At 38.2% G+C, this 12011-nt stretch overlaps 2 protein-coding genes and 1 long non-coding RNA gene across 4 annotated transcripts in view; 2 read left to right on the top strand and 1 right to left on the bottom strand.

The window, feature by feature from the left end:
• The window catches only part of SPICE1 (spindle and centriole associated protein 1), a 77174-nt gene extending 74520 nt beyond the window's left edge, over positions 1 to 2654 (top strand). For both annotated transcript variants that reach the window (XM_069069881.1, XM_069069880.1), the window contains one exon: positions 1365 to 2654. In XM_069069881.1, coding sequence (XP_068925982.1) covers positions 1365 to 1413 — 49 coding nt within the window. In that variant the 3' untranslated portion in view covers positions 1414 to 2654. The remainder of the gene's footprint in view (positions 1 to 1364) is intronic.
• A 4203-nt stretch (positions 2655 to 6857) lies between these two features.
• On the bottom strand, positions 6858 to 7575 carry LOC138147406 (uncharacterized). The gene is made up of 2 exons (XR_011164809.1): positions 7447 to 7575; positions 6858 to 7273 (listed from the first exon to the last, which is right to left on the bottom strand). It is a non-coding gene; the product is annotated as an uncharacterized lncRNA (long non-coding RNA).
• The window catches only part of CFAP44 (cilia and flagella associated protein 44), a 138902-nt gene continuing 134412 nt past the window's right edge, over positions 7522 to 12011 (top strand). Inside the window, exon 1 of the mRNA XM_069069874.1 lies at positions 7522 to 7639. The gene's annotated coding sequence lies outside the window, so the exon portion shown is untranslated. The remainder of the gene's footprint in view (positions 7640 to 12011) is intronic.

The raw sequence follows: 12011 nt of genomic DNA, 5'->3' as shown, positions 1-12011 counted from the left end.
GATGGAGAGAAAAACGTGCATCCAGAGAAAGAACTAGAAAGAACTAAATTTATATCCAGGTGGAAGCAAAATACCTGATCTTTTTCGTTCTCTTATTTGATTTTATGGCCTCTTTACCATTTTTCATTCCAGCTGGTACAATCCATCCTTATAACCTGACCATTGTATAATGTGAAAGTATTTACAGATCCTATACTTGATTATAAGACGCCATGGTGGGGGGGAGGGAAAGGAGGGGGACAAAATGTGAAATTCAAGGAATTGTGGAATTGAATCCTGTAAACTAAAAGGAAACAAACAAATTAATAAATTAAAAATTGAATTAAAAAAAAAAAGAAGCCCTGGGCTAAAGGATGGCTGTCTCTTATGAGAGTTTTTCATGTGTCTGATTCTGCTGTAGCAACACATATAAGTTTAATATTGTGTAATATATTTAAAATCTTCTGTTAAGACCAGACACTTTTTTTGTGTGTGTGCTTTTTGGAGGGCAATTGGGGTTAAGTAACTTGCCCAAGGTCACACGGCTAGTTTTTGTGTTAAGTGTCTGAGGCCAGATTTGAACTCAGGTCCTCCTGACTCCAGGGCTTGTGCTCTACTCACTGTGCTACCTAGCTGCCCCCAGGCACTTTTCAATGTCAACAAATCAGATTTTTTATCTCTGACAATTCTTTCTGAGGAGGATTCACTAGGAATCTTTTTACATCCTGTTTTAACATGTAATGCCTGGTCAAGTAACTTAACTAAGCTTTTTATGCCCAGGCAGCTCTCTAGTCCTCTTAAGTTGCTGTGCATGTACCAATTTTGCATTGGCAGAGAGAGTTTCATCTGTGGTAATTCCCAGTACTGAAATGCCCCTAGTGAAATCATATGTACAATCCAAAAATAAGTAATACAGAAACTAATAAGTGCTTTCATAAATGTTAGAATCTAACAGTTAGTTGTCTCTTTGTTGTCTCATACCACTAAGATTGGCTTTTATTTTTCCTATGTGCTAGCAAAATGTTATGGATATCTTGTGTAATTTATCCCTATTTCCTGTACTAGGAGAACATTACCTCTTTTCGTCCTTGTTAGTTAGTTTGTGTCCATGATATGGTTACATCGATCATCAGTCTTTAAAAACAAAAAACCCTCAAGATTCCTAAGAGAAGAGATTATCTGTTCCTTCTCCAGGATATTTTATTTGGCAGTCACTTTTTTTTAGTAGAGAATAAAAGTTTTGGGCAGTAGCAATTGCAATTAAAATCTGGTTGTCTGATATGATAACTTACTTACTCTAATCTCTGAAAACTGAGTGCTCTCCTGTATGTTGTAAGACTCTTCAGATAATTTATCTAAGTTGTCTCTGCCTCTGTATTCAACAGGTTGAGAAGCAAAGAGAAGAAGGCTGGTTTGCTCTCTCTACACATGTGACATAAGTGTTTTACAGATTTTGTTTTATTTTTAAATATTTTCTTCATGAACTTCCATTTCCCAGTCCCTCTGCCTTTCCATGTTATTCTTTAATTAGCACGCAAAAAACTATGCTTGATTTCTTCTGGTGGACGAAGTAAAACATTTGTCATATTTCTTCATTTATTTTGAATGTTGACCTTTTGAAAGAATACCTATTTAAGAAACAACCCTTTTGAAAAGAAATTTGACAATTGGGGAATTAAAGTATCACATTCCAGCCATTTCCTTTGAGGAACCAAGTTGAGGACATCGCAAGCCTTTTAAATTTCTCCTTATTCGATTAAAAAAACCAAACCCGTATGATGTTTGTACCTACAACAAGTTGAATTACTGTTTTTGTTCACACAATAAATGTCATCTTTGACATCTTTTAATTTTTTTTCTAAAGAACAGAGTTTTTATGGGTCAGTCTGTGTAATAAAATTTTTCTCTCTGGTTTGAATACAATTACTGACTTATGGAAAAATTTGTAACATCTTCTTGGTCTCAGAGTTACTGCTTTGGGAGTCACTGCTTTCTCCCACCTTTTTTTGAGCATTTGTTTATATAGTTATTTTTTTAAGTGGATGTGTGAGTATGTTTGTGTTTTTAAGTAGATGAGAATAGTTGTATATATTATAGAATATGCTTATGTGTTTTTAAATGTAAATTTTTATTTATAATGGTGAGCAATGAATTTTAAATAAAAAAATCATAGTAACTTGCATCTTAAATTTTTATGTTAACTATTCCCACAGTACCTATGTCAATAAGCTATCAAATGTCTAAGAGCATTAATAGTGAGTGAATTCTAGATCTGGTAGCTGAAAAGAGATTATGGTTCAAAAGTGATTCCTTCTGTGTGTTCTCCTGAAAGAGGCCAGTATGGGACACTAAGCAAACTCAGTATAGGTAAGTACTTTTGCAGGTTCCCAGATAGGTTGGGGATTGAGTTCTCTTGAAAACTTGTTTTTTAAAGTATTTTTGCCTTTTATCTTAGGGATTGACTAGTTCAGCCTATATTTGTTTGATGCTTTTATTTATTTCTCATTTGCAGTGGGAGAAATGAAAATTATTTCCTCAAGAAATACTGAATATATTTCCATGAAACCATATGTATAATTTGCTTGTCCTCCATCCTTATTCAGTCTTGTTTTAACTGACACTGCACTGCGTGTAATTGGTACCTTAATAAATGTTATCCCAATCTGAGTCATAAAGCTTTTTACTGTCATCCCTTTTTTTGTACCTCTGAAGAATCACAACTCGTCTTGATCAATGAATTCATTCTCTTGCTCTGCTTTTTGTTTACTCTGGTTCATTGTCTAATTTTAATTTTTGGTTCTTCTGAGCCCAGGATTCTACAGTAGCCACCAGACCCACCTTTTACTCAGTTAATGGTGGGCTGTGGATTGTAGCACCCCCATGTTCACGATACTTCCCTCCTGACAACTAACAAAAGTAAAATTCATATATCCCTGAGAATGAGAGACAATATGACATCTGTACAAAGAGCTAGCCTCAAGGCCAGGAAGATCTGGATTCAAGATTCACTTCTGATGCCTCCTGGCCTTGTGACCCTGGTCAAATCACTTAATCTCTCAGTGCTCTAAGAAACTCTCTAAAATGATTAGTTGGAGAGGATGTGAAAACCTTCATTGGTAAAGGAAGTTTCTTCATCCAGGAGTTCTCTCTACCAATGCAGTCACTGGACTAGTCCTCATAATTAATAACAAACAATAGATGAAATAAGATAGTGGTAGGTCATTTCTTCATTTTCTGGTTTATCTATCTATGTGTGAGTAGGTTACCTGCTATTTGATCTGTATCAGAGACTTCCATTATTACAACAAATAGCAGGTAGTAATACTTTTTCAGTTGTCAGACTTAAAAAAAAATATTTGCTAAGGATCATTGTGTCCTAAATACAAATTGAGCTAGCATAAATTTACCTTTTATTAATACCAGGTCTTTAATTTTTAAACATTGAGAGTGAAGGGATATTTTAATTCCTTCACAATATCTGGGTCAACTTATAGACATTTTCATCTATCTTTGATATGTTTATTTGAATTCAGCATTTACTAATACAATAAAACACACACACATAATACATTAACATTACTATATGTAAGACAGTTCACTAGATACTGGGAATACAAGGTTGAAATAAGACAGTCTTTGCTCTCAGGGAGCTTGAAAAAAATCTGCACCATATTAGTTATTAGTAAGGCAGGATGTGGTATCCCCAGAGATGATTAACTTTTTAAAAGTTGAATACCCACTCAAAAAATAGGCCTTCCTAACAGAAATCTTTCAAAAATTTCTCTTTCATATTCCTGGAGTATCAGTCAGTAAACATTAAGTGCCTAATATATGCCAGGCACTGTACTCAGCCCTGGGGATATAAGAAGAGGTAAAAAATAATACCTTCAAGGAGATCACTGTAATGGCAAAGACTATGTCTTACAATGAGCCAAATTAAGCATAACAAGCCTTTGGTTTCTTTGGTTCAGATCTGTTATTTCATTAGTGTAAGAATGCTGATTGTTGAAATTCCTTCCACTGATGCAGATCTCACAACTCTATAACAGTTTTTTGAAGAACCGAGGCAGGGGTGGGGAACCTGCACCCTTGAGGCCACATGTGGCCTTCTTCATTCCTAAGTGCAGCCCTTTGACTGAATCCAAGCTTCACAGAACAAATCTGGATTCAGCCAGAGGACTACACTTGAGGACCTAGAGGGCTACACATGGTCTTGAGGTCACAGGTTCCCCATCCATGATCCTAGAGGTTAGTAATTTGGTCATGGTCACACATCTAGTTTGTGTTAGAGGGTAGACTTTAACCCAGATTCTCCCGATACCAAGTCTGATATTCTATCCATTAGGTCACACTGTCTTTAATAAAGAACAGTCTAAGGTAAGGCATTTTTTACCTGCAGTAAGCTATATTTTTACAATTCACATGTCTTTTTTTCTGAGTAGAATTGCTATGTATGTAAAGTAATTTTTTCCTGTCTGAATACACTTAAAATACAGAAATGTACAGATTGCCCCTTCTGTATCTGACTTTGACCTAATAATGCTTTATATTTTTGTGGCATTTGTCAAAATATCAAAAAGAAAATGATTCTCCTTTTGCTTGCACAAAAGCTTCCTGATGAGACCACATCTTATTTATTTTTGTTCTTCCAGTGACTAGCTCAGTATTTGGAACATTTATTAATTGGTAGTTGAATAAATTCTCCCATGTGACCAAAAATCAACTATACTTGGTAGGGAAAAGGAAATTTTGGTTGCCTATAGCTGAATTTCATTAAAAATAGCACATCATAGCTTGGAGGAAAACAAAACTTATATTCTCAATTGTGTTTTAGCATTTTGAATTCCTATTTAGATCTCATTACTTGTAAATAGTATAACTCACATTTAGGTCACACTTTGATATTTACAAAGTGCTTTTCCTTACAACAGTCCCATGAAGCAGATTATTGTCAGTTTTACATAAGAGTATACTAAGATTCAGAGGACTTCTTCATGGGCTCATGGGATTATCAATTGGGCATTCTGTCATCCTTGCCCACCCAACACAGTAGACTACCTCCAATACATTTGTGTCTCCAAAATTGTGTTATGCTCCTCATTTGTCATATGACTGCAAAGAAAGATTTTATGCAGTGATCTTTATATTGCATGTTTGGTAGCTGTAAGCTTTTATTTTTCATGCTGTGTTGTGGACCACTTGGTATTATGAGGTGTAATTCATTGCTAGCAGCACAGAAGATTTCTTCTTTATGCTTTAATCTCTTTATATCAATCATTGTGGTTATGACTGAAAGTAATCTAGCTAGCATTTTTTTGCCTTGTCTGATTCACTTTTATATTTTGCTGTCACACAGAATTCAGTCATCAGGTATTTCTGGATCTCCACACTGTGCACATATGTTGCATGAAGTGTTTGTTTCATATTCACTTTATTTTATGAAGGCTCATCTCTAAGCCATATAACTCTGATGCCATCAGCAGATGTTGCAATGACTTTTCTTTGGGATATGGTCTCCCCTAAATTATTGAAAACTATCTTGGGGGGGGGTGGCTAAGTGGCACAGTGAATAGAGCACCAGCCCTGGAGTCAGGAGGACCTGAGTTCAAATCCAGCTTTAGACATTTTAACACTTAATAGCCTGTGACAGTGAGCAAGTCACTTAACCCCAATTGCCCTGCCCTCCCCCCTCCAAAAAGCAAAAAAAAAAAAAAAATCTTGGATCTACTACGCCAGCTCTTGGACTGGAAGAATGGAATTTTGATTGATGGTGAACACTTTGTGCACTTGCTTTTTTTTTTTTTAATATTATAGCTTATTTGAAAGTGCTGTTCCATACAAACCTAGATATTTGTAGCAGGTTTTTTTTGTAGCAAAGAATTGGGGAAAAAAGCAAATGCCCATAGATTGGGGGAATGGCTAAACAAATTGTGGCAAATGAATGAAATGAAATATTACTGTAAGAATAAAGACTAATGATGAAGATGCATGAGAACCCTTACATGACCCCATGGAAACTGAAATAAACAATCAGAAAAACAATGTAATTACTTCAACAATGTAAATGGAAAGAATCCTCCTCCCTCACTGCCCTCCCCCCTTGGCCTTTGTGTTACAAGAGATGAAGGGAGAGGGGAGCAAGAGGGATTTATTTAGAAATGAAGATTATGTGTAAACTTGAGTTTTAAAAATACTGTTCTAGAGTTCCATGAGATTGTTGATAGCATGGTATAGCAGTGGTTCTTAACCTTGAGTCAGTGAATTTTTTAAAAGTTGATAGCTATTTTAGCATAATTTCCATTGTTATCCTATTTTATGCATTTAAAAACATTCTGAAAAGGGGACTATGACAAAAAAGGCTAAGATATAGTGGAAAGAACTGCAGATTTAGAATCAGGGACAGATGTCTGGACCTCCCTTTCTTCATGTGTAAATGAGGGGTTTGGACTACATGGTCTCAAAGGTCCGTTCTAGATTTAAATAATTTCTGTGATTTTGTCTACCGGATGGGTGAGGAAGGGGAGGGGAATGAGCTGGTGGAACGATGGAAGCAGTTTACCAATGCGGTAGATGTGACCCGAACCAAACCGTGTACTTTATACGATTTACATCCAGAAATACTTTTTTTTCCCCCTAAGTATATAACTATATAACCATCATAACGTGCTGGATACCACATGTACACGAATCCTTTTGAATGTGGCCTCTGCCCCAAGAGAATTGTTTTCAGTCCCTATTTAGGCACTGAAATACAAAATAAATGTTCGGTTTCAAAAACACATGTTCAATTTCCGTGCTTTTCCCACAAGATAAACAATTGAAAACGTCAGTTTTCCTGGTCTGTGCTTACGTAGAATCATCACTTCAATAAAGTTAAATGCAAGTGTAATGCTTTTTATTGACATTTCCATGGAACCAAAACGAAATACATTTGAAGAGAACAAACCCATGGTGTGAATTATTCACGTGCAATTTTAGAAGGACAGACTTAGACCATCAAAATAAGTTGTAACCGTAACTTTAAGTATGGAGGTGCTCAATCGGTAAGAAAAAACAGCCCAGTAAATGCAGAAGCCTGGTCCGTGCCTGGGTCCTTCGATTCCACCAGGCTTCATTTACTAAGAAGCCGCAGCTGTAACACCCTGCTGGCTTTTTAAGGCCACGTGCAGGATGGTGCAAGAAAACGACGTACGTTTTAACTGTCAAGTCGATGTCCAGTTGCGAGAAGTTGGGCTTCCTTTGTGCCACTTCAATAGGTTTGCAGCAAGCTCTTTTCAGCTGCATTAGTTTCACACTGCAAGGAGACAAGGGAGCGGGGTGAGGTGTCATCGGGGTAGCTTTGGTTTTCGAACCCAAACGATGTTCTGGAAGGAGGCAGACAGGAAGCCACCACCGTTTCCCCGGCCCGGAACTGGCGCGTACCTACGCCGCACGCATCCTGGCCCTCGCCCCATCAGCGGCTCCTACCTGTCCGGCACCCAGGGACGCTTTTCAGGGCTCCATTATGGACCCGAGCATGCGCACTGCAGCTCGATAGAGACACTCCCCTTGTGCCTCCCCTCCCAGAGGGAGGCTAGTCCGTGGTTGCCGTGGTAACGGCAGTAAACGAAGGGAGAGCTCAGAAAGTGCTTTGGGGTGAGATCTTCGGCTCAATCTCTGGGTAAGTACCACGTCTCTTAAAGCCCCGGGCTGCTAGCCTTTACTTTATCCTTCTAAAAGCAGGCTAAATTTGATTCGTATTCACCTTGGTCTTAGTTCTCTGCCTCCCACTTCGTTCCTCCTTTCTCTGGCTTACACACACACACACACACACACACACACACACACACACACACACACACCCTCTGTATTTTCTCCCTTCTCTCAGAGCTTCCCAAAGACCGAGCGTCTCATTCCTCCTTCATACATTCAACAAATACATGTATATGTTTATGTATATATGTATATGTGTGTGTAGTGAAACTAGCGAGTGGTACTTAATACATTGTAGTGGCATAATCAGGATCCCCAAAGTTCTGGACAAAATAGGAGGGTAGGCTGAATATAGACAACTACATTTATTTTGTACATGTTTTGGTATACTTTTGTATGTACGTGCACTGGATAGAGCACTGGCTCTGGAAGCAGGAAGACATGAGTTCAAATTCGGCCTTAGATGGGTACTAGCTGTGTGAACTTGGGCACTTGCCTTGTCACTTAACCTCTTATTTGCCTCAGTTTCCTCAACTATAAAAAGGGGCAACAACAGCCACTACCTTGCACGGTTGTTGTGAGCATCAAATGAGAAAATATTTGCAAAGTGTTTTAGCACAGTGTCTGACACACAGTAGCTATTATACAAATACTTATTTCCTTTCCCAATAGACTACAAGCTCTTTGAGGGCAGGGACTGTTCTATTTTTGTCCATATTTGTACCTAGTTTAGTACCTCTCACATAATAGGTGCTTAATAGATGGTCGCTGATTAATTAAAGAAAATCAGCTAATTAAGTATCAACAGAGAACAGCAGAAGCCTTGCTCATTGCTGGCCAAAGCCCCAGCAGTGTCTAGCCATGGTCCAAAGAAGTGAGAGCAAGATAGATAAACAGTAAGAATGCAGGTCAGCAGTGTGAAATTCATCTAGAGTGGAGAGGAAACCTGCTGAAGCCATTTGGTTTATGAGATGAGTTGTAGCATAGACAAGGGGGATCTGATATTAGTAGACATAGTACCAGGTAAGCAAGGTCAGAAGAGAGAAAAGCAGAATATCAGGTTTGAGAAGCAGGTCCAAGATTATAGTCAATATAGGTAAATGTATGAAGAACAGTTAAGTAATGTGACAGGCACATAGCAATCAATTGATTAAGTATTTATTAAGGATTTTCTATATGCCACGCATGTTGCTAGGCTCTGGGGATACAAGTACAACAAATGAAATCATTTCTGCTTGCAATAGCTCTACAAGGCTGAAAACCTTTTGGTGATCACCCCATCCCCCTAGCCCTTGGCTTCCCCCTTCTTCATTAAACCCTTATCCCAAGTTCTTCCTCCCAGTCTTCTTGACAATTTAAAAAATTTATTTATTTTTTAGTTTTCAGCATTCACTTCCACAAGATTTTGAGTTACAAATTTTCTCCCCATCTCTCCCCTACTCCCCACCCCAATATAGCAAGCACACTGAACATCCCTTCCCCCAATCTGTTTTCTGTTATGTCCTCCCCAATCCCCCACTTACTTTCTTGTAGGGCAAGATGGATTTCTATACCCCATTGCCTGTATATCTTGTTTCCCAGTGGCATGTGACAAACAATTTTTAACATTAGTTTTTAAAACTTTTCTTTCTTTTCTTTCCCTTCTTCCCTCCTCACCCATACCCACTGGGAAGACAAGCAATTCATTATAGGTTGTACATATGTAATTATACAAAACATTTCCATAGTAGTTATATTGTGAAAGACTAGCTATATTTCCTTCCATCCTATACTGCCCTGTTATTTTCTATTTTCTCCTTTGACCCTGTCCCTTTTTGAAAGTGTTTGCTTCTAACTACCCTCTCCCCCACTCTGCCCTCCCTTCTATAATCCCCCCCTCTTATCTCCTTCCTCCTACTTTCCTGTAGGGTGAAATACCCAATTGAATGTGTGTGTCATTCCCACCTTAAGCCAAATTCAATGAGAGTGAGGTTGACTCATTCCATTTCACCTTACTGATCTTTCCCTCCATTGTAACAGTTTTCTCTTGCCCCTTTTATGTGAGATAATTTACCCTATTCTATCTCTCCCTTTCTCCTTCTCCCAATATATTCCTCTCTCAACTCTTAATTTTATTTTTTAGATATCATCCCTTCATATTCAGCTCATCCTCTGCCCTCTATGTATGCATGTACACACATATACACATACATATATACACACACATATACACTCCTATACATACATATATGTGTATGTGTACACATATATACATATATATTCCCTTCAACTATCTTCATACTGAGAAAAATCTCATGAGTTACAATTATAATTTTTCTATGTAGTAATGTAAATAGTTCAACTTTAATAAGTTCCTTATGATTTCTTTTTCTTGTTTACCTTCTCATGCTTCTTGTATTTGAAAGTCAAATTTTCTGTTCAGCTCTGGTCTTTTCATCAGGAATACTTGAAAGTCCTCTATTTCATTGAATGCCCATATTTTCCCCTGAAGAATCATACTCAGCTTTTCTGGGTAGGTGATTCTTGGTTTTAATCCTAGCTCCTTTGACTTCCGGAATATCATATTCCAAGCCCTTTGATCCCTTAATGTAGAAGCTGCTAGATCTTATGTTACCCTGATTTTATTTCCACAATACTCAAATTGTTTCTTCCTGACAGCTTGTAATATTTTCTCCTTGACCTGGGAACTCTGGAATTTGGCTATAATATTCCTAGGAGTTTTCTTTTGGGGATCATTTTCAAGAGGTGATTGGTGAATTCTTTCAATTTCTATTTTGCCCTCTGGTTCTAGAATATCAGGGCAGTATTCCTTGAGAATTTCTTGAAAGATTATGTCTAGGCTGTTTTTTTGATCATGGCATTCAGGCAGTCCAGTCATTTTTAAATTATCTCTCCTGGATCTATTTTCCAGGTCAGTGGTTTTTGCATTGAGATATTTCACATTGTCTTCTATTTTTTCGGATCTGTTTTATAGTATCTTGATTCCTCATAAAGTCATTAGCTTCCATTTGCTCCAGTCTAATTTTGAAGGAATTATTCTCTTAAGTGAGCTTTTCTGGCCAGTTTGGTTTTTTAAGGTATTCTCCTGGGGCTATCAGCCCACAGCCTGGATGTTTAAAAATCACCTACCTGAACTTCCCAGAGCCAAGATGATGGAGTAAACCTTAGCTGCTCTTATCCCCCTCCCTGACCCTGAAAAGTCAGAGATTATTGCCCCACTCAGTGTAAAATCCTGAAGTAGTGGAAGCAGCAGGCTTGGGAGTCCTAGAGGAAGGGTGTGACTGAAGCTGTACGAAGCTTGAAGTGAAGGGTAGGAGGCATCCTAACAAACCCCATATCAGTTGACCAGTGGAGATCCCAAAGCCCAGGGTGGTAGAACCAGCAAGCGCTAACACCAGAAGCCCAGGTGTGCCTCAGCACAACCAGGGGAAGCTGCAGATACCAGAGCTGCCATCCAACAGTTGCTGAGACTGCCTGAGCTGTAGCCCGTAGGTACAGAGGAGGAAACCTGAGGTGGCCAGGCCACTCTTCCTCCACATCTTATTCTGTGAGCCTCAAGGTAACCCAGGGGAAACACTAAGAGTCCTGGCCTTGGCCTGGTTGTTAACTTTTTGTACTGTAGCCTCTGGGTGTCTAGACTGGCCTTTGGCCTAGTGGCCAGACTAGACACCCAGAAGCTACAGTACATAAAGTCAACATCCAGGCCCCTAGCTCCCAGCTTGAGAAGTGTGAGTCAGAGCCCTCTGTACTCCAGAAGCAGAAATCCACTTTAAAAGTCGGGAAATAGGCAATCACAATGGGCAAGATGGAAGCTGGGGAATCAAGAACAAAAATGATTCAATCCTATTATAGGAAGCAAGAACAATCAAATTCAGAGGACAACATTGACTCTGTACTTATACCTGAGACCACAGAAGGAAATATGAATTGGTTTCAAACCCAAAAAGCATTCTTGGAAGAGCTCAAGAAAGATTTTGAAAGCCAAATTAGAGAGGTAGAAGATAAATTAACCAATTCTTTTGAAATTATATTGACCAAAATGGAAAAAAAATCTCACTGAAGAAAACAAATCCTTAAAAAGTAAAATTTGTGAACTGGGATGGGATGTTCAAAATCTAACTGGAGAAAATACCTCCCTAAAAATGAAATCTGAACATACAGAAAAGGAGCTTCAAAAACTAACCGAGAAAATAATTTATTAAAAATTAGAATCAGTCAAATCAAAGCTAATGACTCTATGATGCATCAAGAATTAGTCAAACAAAACATAAAGATTGAAAAATTAGAAGTAAGTGTAAAATATCTCATTGGAAAAACAACTGACCTGTAGAACAGATCCA

This window comes from Petaurus breviceps, unplaced genomic scaffold (genome assembly GCF_028583685.1).
Source record: "Petaurus breviceps papuanus isolate PSGF00001 unplaced genomic scaffold, PetGlider_PUasm1.0 90792, whole genome shotgun sequence".
In the NCBI taxonomy this organism is placed as follows: Eukaryota; Metazoa; Chordata; class Mammalia; order Diprotodontia; family Petauridae; genus Petaurus; species Petaurus breviceps.
This window is presented reverse-complemented; position numbering and strand designations above follow the sequence as displayed.